This window comes from Schistocerca serialis, chromosome 3 (assembly GCF_023864345.2).
Source record: "Schistocerca serialis cubense isolate TAMUIC-IGC-003099 chromosome 3, iqSchSeri2.2, whole genome shotgun sequence".
NCBI lineage: Eukaryota > Metazoa > Arthropoda > Insecta > Orthoptera > Acrididae > Schistocerca > Schistocerca serialis.
The window spans coordinates 209042369-209055495 of NC_064640.1; the positions used below are offsets into that span (position 1 = coordinate 209042369).

Genomic DNA, 13127 nt, shown 5'->3' on the forward strand with positions numbered 1-13127 from the left:
TGTGAACAATGTAAAAAGTTGTTGTTACCAACAGCACTTTGCATGGATGATAATTTAGGAAAATGAGCTTGATTTTCTTTTTCCAGCTGTCATTTTACATACCTGTCATTTTGTGTAAAAAGGTAATATTCCTCACACAGGGGATTGAGCTGCAAAGACCATGTCAGTGTTACACATGACTGACTCATCATTGCTGCTATTAGATGGCACCACATGCTCAAAATCTGCAAGTTGTTAAGCCTTGTCATAAATGTTCTGCTCTGCCATTTCTGACCACTATAAGAGAGGATCACCATTTTTGTTGCATCCAAAGCTGGTAACAAATGGCATGTTCAACAAAGTGCATTCCAAAAATTTATGAAATGGATGAAAATGAATATATTTATTTACCCTATGTACAAAGTAATTGAAAATATAGATAACTTAATGTCTCTTGCTTCTCTGTTCCACATTGTCTTTCATACAATCAATCTCTGAATTGCCTGTACAATAATTTGGATCAATGGCTAACAGTTTCTGTCACCAAATAAAAATGGTGTCATCATAGTTTGTAGTTGTTGCAGACTGTTACATTTGCATGCAGTGAGTTGAACCAAAGATAGCACCCTCTGCTGGCATCTATAGTATGAACATAGGAAGAGGGTAAGCCCTGGACAGAGTGAGGCTCATAGTTTAAATGTATCTACTTCTGCAGGGATGTGAGTAGCATGTGACATGTCATGTGCAGTTGGCAAAGACACCACTGATACCACATCCCCCCCTCCACCCTCCCCCCCCCCCACCCCCCCACCCCCACCAAAATTGTGCACCATTGTTTAATGACCTTCTTTGTTATACACAATGGATGACCGTTAATTTTAATAAATGTTCATGGACTTAAAAATATTGTTGGCTGGGTCTAGTGGTAGTTTTAAAGAAAAAAATACTCATCTCATTTCTTGAGGATCTCCTTAAATCCGTTGCTTGAACCTCTACTGTCTCAAAGCCAGGTTCTCTTGTAGATCTGGAAGCCTTATTGGTTGATGTGTTTGTATAATACTATAGACGACAAGACAGATTTGTATGTAATTTTCATATTCAGTAGTTCTAGATGCCTTGCTGCCATAAATTTACAATGTTCACTCATTGAAATACTTTCCATTTTTACGCAACTCCAGAAAACTTTACATCCCTCCTTCCTTCACTCCCCCTACACACATGCAAGCTGACTGCACCCAGTTAACAAAAAATGGCTCTGAGCACTATGTGACTTAACTTCTGAGATCATCAGTCGCCTAGAACTTAGAACTAATTAAACCTAACTAACCTAAGGACATCACACACATCCATGCCCGAGGCAGGATTCGAACCTGCGACTGTAGCGGTTGCTCGGTTTCAGACTGCAGCGCCTAGAACCGCATGGCCACTCCGGCCGGCTCCCAGTTAACAGTTCCAAAGTACATCACCAAAGACATATTCATACTAAGATCAAAACATAGAACATAAATTGAAAATAATTTTCAAAAAATGAAATTCACTCAACAGTACAACAATTGTGATAATATATATCAGATAATATATCTATCTATATATATCTTTTTGTAGTACAGTAATTTTATGAAATTTGTTTTTTTAATCACAGGGGTTAATTGTTTTAGCATGACATATACTACTATACACTCAGACTTTAAAACATTTCAAATAAGATAAAAAAAGGATAATATTGGGAATTTGTGAATATATATGGTCCAAACAGCTTATTGCACATTGCAATTGTCACATAATGTGGCTGTGGATGCCAACATGAGGGAGGGTTGTGCCATGGTGCAGCTGATGGAGTTGGATGAAGGATGATGGCAGATGGCACTAACCAACCCTTGTCCTGACAATCATGTTGCGAACCACCATAAATGCCTGCCAAAAAACCACAAGTGGGACATCCATCCAGTGGCACAGGTGGGTGTAGCATTGGTGCTGGTGAAGAAGCCAGAGACTGTGAGGTTGGTGCAGGCTTGATGTCTGTGAGTAACATCATCCTGAATAGCTACAGATGCAGCAGCTGTGTGGGTGGCAGGGGTCGGCACTGCAGAGTCATCTGCCGACCCATGTGCCCAAATGTCAGACACTTGCAAGGGCTGCTTGGGGGCAGCAGTTTGGGTTGTAGGCAGCATTTCTGAAAAATTAAAATCTATGGCAGGATCACAATAATCACAAAAACAAAGGTGGTTTTCGGTGCCCTCAATGGGTGCCTGATTTGCCCTAATGATATAATGAGCTCAGCACATTGTCTGGGTGTCGATGCCAGATATCAAGTTGTGAGGCTTGTTATATACATGATGAAAAACTGTGTCCTTCATACAGAATTTTGTTGTGAAGTTTGCATCTGAAGCAGACTGTGGAGGGTGAAATAGATGAAACAAAGTGTGATGATGATGACCAAGTAATAATTCTGCTAGCAAAGCTGTGATAAAGGCAGAGTGTGATAGATACTGAGAAATTACAACAAATCATTTTCCCTCAAGTTCAAAGCACAAAGTTTGGACATATGGGCCTCTAAAATGCAAATGAAACATCTGGCGTCACTATTCAGTTGAAGAGAGAACCCCATTTTGCTGGCAAAATTGCTGAAATTCCAAGTAGGAAAGCTGCAGGCCATTATCCATAGTGATAGTTTGTAGCAAGCCTTCTAAACACTAGGTGAAAGTGAGTGCTTTGATAGTGCTAGTGCTAGTGGTTGAATTCACTGGAATGGCAAACAGATACCTGCTGTGGGCATTGACAATAATTAGCTATCTGGTGTTCCAGAAAGGGTGAGCAAAATCAACATGTATGGATTGCCATGGACCACCAGCTAGAGGCCAATTGAAATACTCTTGATATGGCACTGCCTTGTTGTGTGCACACAAGTGATAGTGAGGAGTCATCAGTTCACTCTGCTTATCAAGACCAGGCCACATGTGGTGCTGGCACACTAACTGCTGGTTCTAACGATTCCCCAATGTACTCTACGTAAAATTTTCAAAACATTCTGTTTCAAAAATGTGGGAATCATTCATTGCATTTGTTCATTAGGAGTATGCAGTAAAATTACCATATTCTTAAGAGACAGGCTGTTGCAATGAGCATGGTAATTTTGTACTACTGCATCTGAAACTGATTTTGGATTATGAGGTGAACCCATCTGAATGTAGTACTTGAACAATCATATTGGTTGATCCTGTTCAGTAGCTTGTGCAATCTGCCAACAATCAATGGAAAACCTTGGAGTGCTCATGAAACAGATTGATGAATTTGAAGACAAGAAGCTTCTGATGCATTGGATTCTGAGTCAGTTCCCATAGGGAGGGGACACAGAGTGTCTCTCTTTGCATTTTGTGCCATAAGGCTATAAATAATTTCATACTGTTAGTTGGAAAGAAGTAGTGGCCATCACTGCAGCTTCTGTGCTGTCCAATCAGGCATATCTTTCATTGTATTAAAAAGGGCTGTCAGCAGCTTTTGATCAGCCATGAGAAAAATTTTTTGACCATTCAAATATTGATGAAATTTCATGAAGCCATGTATAATGCTGAAGGTTTCCTGTCCCACCTGGCTGTAGTTGACTTGGACCTTGTTCAAGATCTTGGATGCTAATGCTGTGAGGTGTTCAGTGTTTCAAACCTCATGAGATAAAAATCCCTTATTCCATGTGATAATGTATCAACAGCAAGCACTATTGGTTTCTGCAAATCATAAAAAAATAAGGCATGAATGACTAATTAATGTATTTTTTGACCTATGAAATGACTAATTAATGCATTTTTTGACATATGAAATGATTTTCAACATTCTCCAGTCCATTGGAAAGGAATGTTCTTATGCTGGAGGCAATGTAAGGGAACAACGATTTGTGCTGTGGTCAGAATGAATTTAATGTAATAAGTAAGTTTCCCAAGAACTACCTCTAGTTTTCATACATTCTTAGGAAACAGAAATCTCCAGAAAGCCTCTAAATGCTTAGTTGAGGGACAGGCGCCATGGGCATCAATGAGATGTCACAAATATTCAATTTCATTATTGAAAAATGAACATTTCTGTAGATTACACTTGAGTCCTCCATCAGTTACAACTTGGAAAAGAGATTCTAAATTTTTAGATGCTGTTCCAGTGTTTGTCCAGACACAATGATGTCATCAAAATAATTTGAACTGGATGAAACTTTTGATGTTTCTTGTTCATAAAAGCATTGAAACAACATGAGCAGTCTCACTTCTGAAGGGAAGCACTGGTATTTATACAAGCCAACATATTTATTGACGAGGGGAAGTTGCTGGGAAGTAGTGGCCACAACAAGTTGGGAAACAATTGTCCATCTGCTAGGTGATCCATAAGCTCCTCAATATGTGAAAGTGGGAAAGAATTAATAATTGAGCAATAAATTTTGTTTTAAAGTCTACACAAGGACTAATTCTTCCATTCAGTTTTCTAGTGATAACTGGCAGATATGCCCATTGACTTGCAGTAATGTGTTTCAAAACAATGATTTGTATCAATCTATTGAGTTCAGAAGCAACTTCGTCACATGTGGCTAGCTTACTTGCTTGCTTACTTGCTTACATGTGACTAGAGGTGTTGGATGTGTGCATGAGCACTTTGGTTGAGCATTGTCAAATATAATGTGCACTTAAAAATTCTTTGTCTCTTTCGATCTGCCATTAAAATATGTCCATATTTTTCACATGTTTGTTGAATGTTTGCATGGGAAACTTGAGTATTGATAGCATGCACATTGTCTTCAGTATATAATCCAAACAAATTAAATGCACCCATACCAAAAATACTGGGACTAGGGATGATCTGACTACCATGAGTGGCAATAATGTTGTAATATTTTTAGATTTTGCTTGCAAAGTGCCCATCCCAAGAACAGATACTTTCAACCTTGCAGACCATGAGCTGCAGACATGATTTCTGTAGCTTAGGGTGCTCCAATTGCTTATATGTAGTCTGATTAATTAATGTGACTGTGTGACAGAAGTATCAATGTCTAACTGAAACAGTACATTTTGATTGAAAATCTATAAAGAGAGGAACAGTTTACAGTTGTTCCTCTGAATGTGATATTCAGGTCGGACTTTCAGAAGCCTACGTGTGCCAGATTTGTGAGAGACTGAGCATTTTGCTGATTGCCTGTTTGATGAGAGATGATGTTTGTGAGCCTGTAGCTTTGTGAGTCTTACACTTGTGTATGGTTCCTGTGAGTATTACCATGAGGAGCAGGTGTGGAATCAGAATGTGAGATCATATTTATTTCCAATTTCACAATTTTAGATTTGTGTAGAACAGAGTTGACTTTGTGATTTCTTTGCTGGCACATTTGTTATATGTGTCCCAGTTTATGGTTGTGGCATTCTGCTTGATTGAAGAAGCAATGGTCGTGGTCGTTTGTTACACAGCACAAGACTTTGGAGCACGAGAACTTGCAGGAAACTAACTGGGTGCCACATGTATTGTGTTCGCCATGGCTTCTGGCTGTTTTCAATATGATCCATGTGGGTCTGTGCCCATTTAAAACTATCTATGGCCAACATTGCAACAACAGGCATGGTATAGGCTATTTCCACAGGGTCTTGCACTTCCTGAGATTTGACCATTTTTCATTAGACCAGGATTGCAATACTTTAAAATCTCTGTCCATATATTATTGTCAGCCAGGTTCTGAATAATTACAACATGAACCATTTCATCTTGAAATGAAGCTCCAGAATTGCAGTTAAATTTACAATTCCTCATCATGCCTTTGGGTTCAGTGGTCCATTCCTTGTAGGTGTAATTAATTTGATGGCACATACAAAAATATTTGAAGTAAGCAGCAGCAACATGAATCTATACATCAAAAAATTGGTCAACTTTCCTAATGACTTTCTGATAGGGGAGGGTTTGAGGCTCTGACTGGGGAATTAATTTTTGGCACAAACAGAAAACGTACACTTTTACTCATGAAAAAAAGAAAAAACATTGTGAGTCACCTGAGATTTTGTTGGCTACATAATGCTGCACCATCTGCCATTTGTATTCCATCTAGTGCTCTTGTTTTGCATCAAAGGAATGGAATGGAGGAGGCAGTACGTGGCCAAAAGAATTCTGTACTTCAGTCATCGCTGACTTCTGGGCTTGCTGTTAGTCTGGCAATGCTTGATCGTAACATTTGTATTTATTGGCTCTGATAACTAAGTGCAGTGAGTGATGGCTCTCCCATGGTTACCATTTCATGCAAAAATTAAAAATATTCCAATATAAACTAAATATAATGCCAGGAAGTTCAATTGTTTCATTGACTATTGGTGCAAGAGAACAATTTTTGGGTAATTAGATGTCATTTGGAGTTGCCAGTGATTTTTTTCAAATTCCATGGATCCACTCTAATCCCATCCTCATCTCCAGAAATATATGTTGTGCACACAGTTGAGAAGAAGAGTGCTAGTCCCACAAGATTTGCATGAAAACTTGTGTGATGTTTAGAAAGTAGGAAATGAAGTACTGATGGAAGTAAGCCTGTGATGATGGGTTGTGAGTCATGCTCGGGCAGCTCAGTCGGTAGAGCTCTTTCCTGTGAAAGGCAGAGGTCTTGGGTTAGAGTCCCGGTCCAGCACATTGTTTTAATCTACCAGGAAATTTCATATCAGCACACACTCCACTGGAATGTGGAACATTCTTTCTGGAAATGATCCCACAAGCTGAGGGTAAGTCATGTCTCCAAAACATCCTTTCCTCCCGGAGTGCTAGTCCCCAAAGTTTTTCAGTGTAACTTCTGTGAAGTTTGGAAGGTAAGATATGAGTTACCAGTGCAAGTAAGACTGTATGGACAGGTTGTGAGTCATACTCAGATAGCTCAGTCAGTTGACCACTTGCCCGCAAAAGGTAAAGGTTGCAGTTTTCAGTCCCAGTCTGGCACACAGTTTTAACGTGTCAGGAATTTTCTTATCAGTGCACACTCTGTTGTAGGGTGAAAAATTCATCCTGGATGCAGGCTTTTGCCTGCCTCTGAAACTCCTGGAAAGGCTGCTGCCCCTCTTCAGGACCCACAAGTTTGTCTTGCCTCTCCACAGATACCTCTGCATTATGGTGGACTTAAGGTACTGCTATCTGTATCAATGAGGCATGCAAGCCGCCCTACCGCAGCAAGGTCACTGGTTAATGAGGAGATGCTGTGCATTACTGATATTAAATCCCAAGAAAATCATATTAAATCATATATTCCACATTTGTTTTCAAATCTGCTTTTCAGGACACTAAATTGTGTTGCTATCTCACTGTTTACTTTATTTGCCTGGTGGGTTCTTAGCTGAATATGTCAGAAGCACAATCACTTGCTTACTATCAGTCTTTCAGCAGTCAGTGACAACAAACTGAAGATCAAGACTATGTTTGCTTAACAACAGCTAGGTTAAACACTACCTTGTGGTAAAATGTCATGTGACAATGAAGAAACTGTCACAGAGGATGATGGTTTCACTGACCAATGATTTAGTGCAATTAAAGAGGACATGTTGGTAAAAAAATTGGATGGCTCTTTTTTTTTCATCACAGACTGGTGTGGTATCAGCTGCACAATTTTCTGTTGATCTCTATGTTTTCATAAGAAGAGTTTATCTCTGAAGCGATGTCAGTTGGTTATGAACTCTATCTGGATAGCTTAGTCAATAGGAGCACAGAAAGGCAAGGTTGCAGATTTGAGTCTAGGTTTGGCACACAGTTTTAATTGGGCAAGAAGTTTCAGAAGTACATATGTTTTATACTGTAACTGGAAACAAATTTGCATGAATTAATCTTTGTTTTACCCAAAATTATATTGTAGCCATGAAGAATTTTTAAGGACTCTTTCTAAGTTATTTGTATCACAGAAATTACATACTATACACAAGTTCTTAAGAAAATTAACACTTATATAAATATCTTACCAAACTGAAATAGTTCTTTTGTGTCACAGTAAATGGCTCTTGATAATTACACTACTCTAGCACTTTACTTGATGAATTATGAACAAGTTTGTCTTCATTGTGTTGGTATATGATATTGTTTAGTGTTAGTATTGTTGTTACCAATAAGAGAGACAGAGAGAAACTCAATGCTATCACTTTACTAACTTTCGTTGAAAGCTACCAAATGGGTTACTATTTGTAAAGTGTGCTATGCACCCAGTCCATTAGACATATGCAAAGCACTGTTCCCGATATCAATGACATGTATCACTTTACTGAAGAAGCATCTACTTTATAAATAACTGAAGAAAAGTCAACATTATAATCTAAAATGCAAACTAAAGAAGAGTGTATTACTAGCAAATTAATTATTTTTAAATTTTTAGGAACTTACTGAACATCACATCCCAGTAATATTGTGTGGCAATAAAATAGATCTACGTGGTGATAAACTGGCTCAAGGAAAGACTTGTGTGGATCCTGAACATGGGCAAAAAATTGCAAGAGACCATGGTGTACCATTCTTTGAAACAAGCTCAAAAACAGGACTCAACATAACAGATGCAATAGTAGTGCTCACCAGGTAATTATATCAATTTTTGTCCTTGCTCTGTTTTTATGTCACCTCCAGACTGCATTTCTCTTACATTTGAAATTATCCAAGACAGTTCATTTTACTTTAACACTTTCTCCCCTTCATCACAATGAAGTTTGCATTGGAATGCCATGAATAATTCTTTGAATGTATAAAAAATTGCATTTACAAAACAAACCAAAAAACTGATCTGAATATTTTATGTTCTCAAGAAATAAAAGCATGGAATGTAGATACTAAAACCATAATATAATGAGGACTAAATACAGGAACCACAAAAAAATCTAACAAATTAAGATATTAGATGAGAATTTAATTCCAGTCAGTGACAGAGACAACAGCAAAATCCTATTAAGATGATCCCAGTGTATTTGCTTAGTAATCAGAGAAGTGGGTGTGAATCAGTGAGTGACAGTTATTTCTGACATGTGCTGAAATATCCAACACCACACCACTAACCAGTGTCATAATGGTTTGATTGATAAATACTCTATCAAAATGTTGACACTTTTCAGATCTCCCCATAAGCTGCAGAAATTATAACAACATTTGTTGAAAACAGGCAAAAGTGTGTTGCAATAAAACATAAATCTGAAAATACAGAGAGAAATGCATGCTTTGATTTTCTGCAGGTAAAATATGGAGAAGCTCAGGGTTCACTACTTTAACCTCTGCTCTTTACCTTGTATATGAATGACATGCTCACTGAAGGAAATGTGAAAGTGATTATGTAAAACCCTAAGGGCATTCTTATTGGATCATTGCTTCTATTCAGTAGAAGAATTTCTAGATCATTTAAGACACAAAAGACTTGAAACAAGACAGTGCTGACACTGCAAGAAACTTTGTGGATAAAGCTAAAATTCATGTATCTGCTGAAATAATTACTGTATTCATATATCCATGTAAGTGTGTGTGTGTGTGTGTGTGTGTGTGTGTGTGTGTGTGTGTATTTTTTCTGTATCCCACAATCTGGAAAGATTTATAGGATGAATCAATAAATCAAATCAATGTCTTGAGTGACACAACTTTACTAGTTTGCAGTGACTCCATGAAGGATTTGGAAAAGAGAGCCCATAAGAACATGCAAAATCTGACATGGGAAAACCATTGTGATAATACCTGCTCAAAAATAAGTACAAATATATTCTTAATGAAACAAATGTGCTTTATGATGGACACAGAAACCACGCTAAAAATGTACTGTGGGCTTATCTTCCCTCGCATCTTTTACCATACACCAGTATGGGGAGGAGCAATAGATGAACACATCCAGACAATTTGAAAACTTCAAAAGAAAGCTATCAAATGAATGGAAAAACTAACACTATGTGAATCCTGTAAAAACAAATTCAAAGAATTTAAAATATTAACTGACCAAGTTTGTACATAGATGATAAAATACTCCTTTTAAGGGTGAATTGTAAAGCATCTTCAAACAAAGAATTTCATGAGCACAGCACAAGAACTAGATGCAATTACCATATCTGCAGTAAAAAACTGAAAATGTCAGATAGGAACACTACAAAATCAGGATGCTTATTTCATAGCAGACTGCCACTTAGCATGAAGGAACTGAGCCCCTTCAAAAGAAAACTGAAGAAAGATCTCATTTCTGGATGTTGTTATAAGGTGCAACAGTAATTACAGACAAAGCCATAAGACAAATGTAAACGTAAATTTGAAAATGAAGTACAACACTTCATTTTTCATGTGGAAACAAATTTCCTGAAAAAAGGAAAACAATGTGCAGAGCTGAAAATACTGAAGAGAACATATAGGATAAGTGTATTTAGGGCAAATATAATTTAAATTAGTTTTGACTATGAAACTTCCTGGCAGATTAAAACTGTGTGCTGGACCAAAACTCGAACTCGGGACCTTTGCCTTTAGCGGGCAAGTGCCCGCAAAAGGCAAAGGTCCTGAGTTCGAGTCTCAGTTTGGCACACAGTTTTAATCTGCCAGGAAGTTTCATATCAGCACACACTCCACTGCAGAGTGGAAATTCTCATTCTGGAGTTTTGACTATGTATAAAATTTCCAAATATTTTCTGCAGTATGGCTAACATACATTCTATAAAAACTAGTTTTCAGTTTGCATAAATTTAGTTGTATTTTCAACCATGACACAGAAACACATAATTTTTCAGGCTTTTCTTATGTGTGTAAATTATGTCATGTAAATTAATGCAGGCTTTTGGTATGTACAGGGTGCCTATAATTAAAGTGTCAGTTTCAAAGCACTTTAGAAAGAGAACCACTGCTCAGAATTTGAACAGTATATTATTGATGCAGAGGAAAAATTCATGGAACAAAAAATGTTTAATGAAAATTTTACCTTAAGGCAAATGGGGTCAGCTACAAGTGACAGATGAATTGCAGCACTGGAGCAATGGTTTGTGTTGCACATTACAGCCTCCATACTATTCAATGTGTGTGATTGCACAAGTTTGACAATCAACAGTTGTGGCACTGTTAGGTAAGCCCATCCACCATGGCAACATCATCCCACATCAGATGGGAAAAACTAGATTTAATAGTTCTGAGGCCAGAAACTGCACAAAAAGCAGACTGACTTCTGTTTCTGATAGTCATGAGACTGGAGCAGTACATGTACAATAAGCTAGCCACCATTTTCTGTCGCAAGCTGAGATCAAGAAACCACATATTCCCCAACAGATCGGAGTGTCTCAGGGATTCAGAATGTGTTGTGCATTATGTGTCTTCAATTCAGCTACATTCATAATTGGAGCATTGAACACAATATATTTTACATAACCACCACAGACTGATGTCACATGAATTAAGACCAGGTGGTCTACATGACCAGTTTGTAGGGAAGCGAGGGCTGATAATTCTAGCATCTCTGAAAAGCCTCTGACACAGCTGCTTCACTGGCTGTGCAATGTGCAGAAGAGTGCCATATTGCATAAAAATTATTCTACTCGTGCTGTTGAAGGGTTGGTTCAAATGGCTCTAGGCACTATGAGACTCAACATGAAGGGTTGGAATGTTGTTTAGTGTGTAAAAGATTCTCATGGCATTTATCAGTGATGGTGCAGATAAAAGGACCCACAGGTCTTATCTCTTCAAAAAATATGGTCCTATTATAAACAATGCTGTCAACCCACACCACATAGTCACCTACGCATAATGAAGTAGTACCCATTGATGTGCATGCAGATTTTCCATTGCCCATAATCTGCAATTCTGTGTATTTACATGATGGATGGAAATGGACTCTGTCCATAGAATGTTCTGTGGCCACTCATTGTCCACTTCAGTGCAAGCAAGAAATTTCAGGACAAATGTTTGTCTTGATGGCAGCTCAGCAGGAAGCAACTCCTGAATATGGGTGATTTTGTATGGATAGCAATGCAGGATGTTTCATAGCATTTTATGTACCATGCTCACAGGCATGTCCAACATTCAGTCAATTACCCATGCACTGCACATTTTTACACCACCACTTGACCCCTCCTGCAATACAGTGGCCACATGTTTGACAGATGTTAAATCAACTGCTTTCCTCCCTATGCCACATTGCACTTCAAAAGGAACTGTCATTTTTAATTTTGTAATTTTTTTCTGCAAACCCTTACCAGACACTGGACCAGTGACAGTTTTCATTACACTTCAAAAGACCCTGTCTCTTTGAAAATTGTGACCATTTTCTCCAGACCCTTTGCAGACATTGGACCAATTCTGGTAAAATTTGACATCAATCTGATCATCAATTCTCTTTCTGAGGTGTTTTGAAACTGGAACTTTAAGCATGGACACCCTGTATAACATGCTGTGTACTACAGTTGATTATCTGTAAACACTATTGTCATAAAAATGTTTTCATGCATCATTAAAAAATTTCTAAGAAATTTGTTTACTCTCTATAAAACTGCAACATGACATGTCGAATGTCATTGTAATATATATGATCACTGGAGAAAAAATAAACTATACTATATTATACTATTTTTCATACAAACTGACTTTAGTACTATTGAATACATCTGGGATGCTGCTATGAGCACTTTAGGTGAGGCTCTGATGATTTCTGTGAGATGTGGTTTGAGCAGCTGTGAATCAGAATGGCTCCACAATGCTACAATCAGCATTGTAATAATACACATCACTGAAGCTACAATTCATGTAACTCACTATTACAAAATGATTTGGTGTATATTTTACTTTATCTTAGTTATGCTTTCTTGTAATACCTATATGATCTGGACTAAAATTTAAGTTTTTGTTTGTTACTTCAGGGAAATGTTGACCCAAGAAGACATTGAGGTACATACTTCATCACTAAAAATATCTCCTAAGGGTCACAAATCAAAACCCTGTTGCCATAATTAAAATTTCAGTTTAATTAAGATCTTGTAATGCCAACACTTTTAAATTAATATTTTGAGGACCTTATAGAGATAAGAAGTAACCTAGATATCTCATATTATCAGTATTATCCTTATATACTCTATGAGCTAGGCAGTCAGCAATGTGAGAATACTGTTTTGTACAGTAAAAATATGGCCTACAGTTATTATATACAGCTATTTGTTAAGTATCCAAATGTTCCAAACAAATTAATCTAT

At 37.6% G+C, this 13127-nt stretch overlaps 1 protein-coding gene across 1 annotated transcript in view; it reads left to right on the forward strand.

Moving 5' to 3' along the window:
- LOC126470751 (ras and EF-hand domain-containing protein-like) overlaps nucleotides 1-12922 on the forward strand; it is a 379970-nt gene extending 367048 nt beyond the window's left edge. Inside the window, exons 12-13 of the mRNA XM_050098757.1 lie at nucleotides 8327-8523; nucleotides 12798-12922. Of these exons, the coding sequence (XP_049954714.1) occupies nucleotides 8327-8523; nucleotides 12798-12891 (291 nt within the window). The 3' untranslated portion in view covers nucleotides 12892-12922. The remainder of the gene's footprint in view (nucleotides 1-8326; nucleotides 8524-12797) is intronic.
- The last annotated feature ends 205 nt before the right edge of the window (nucleotides 12923-13127 follow it).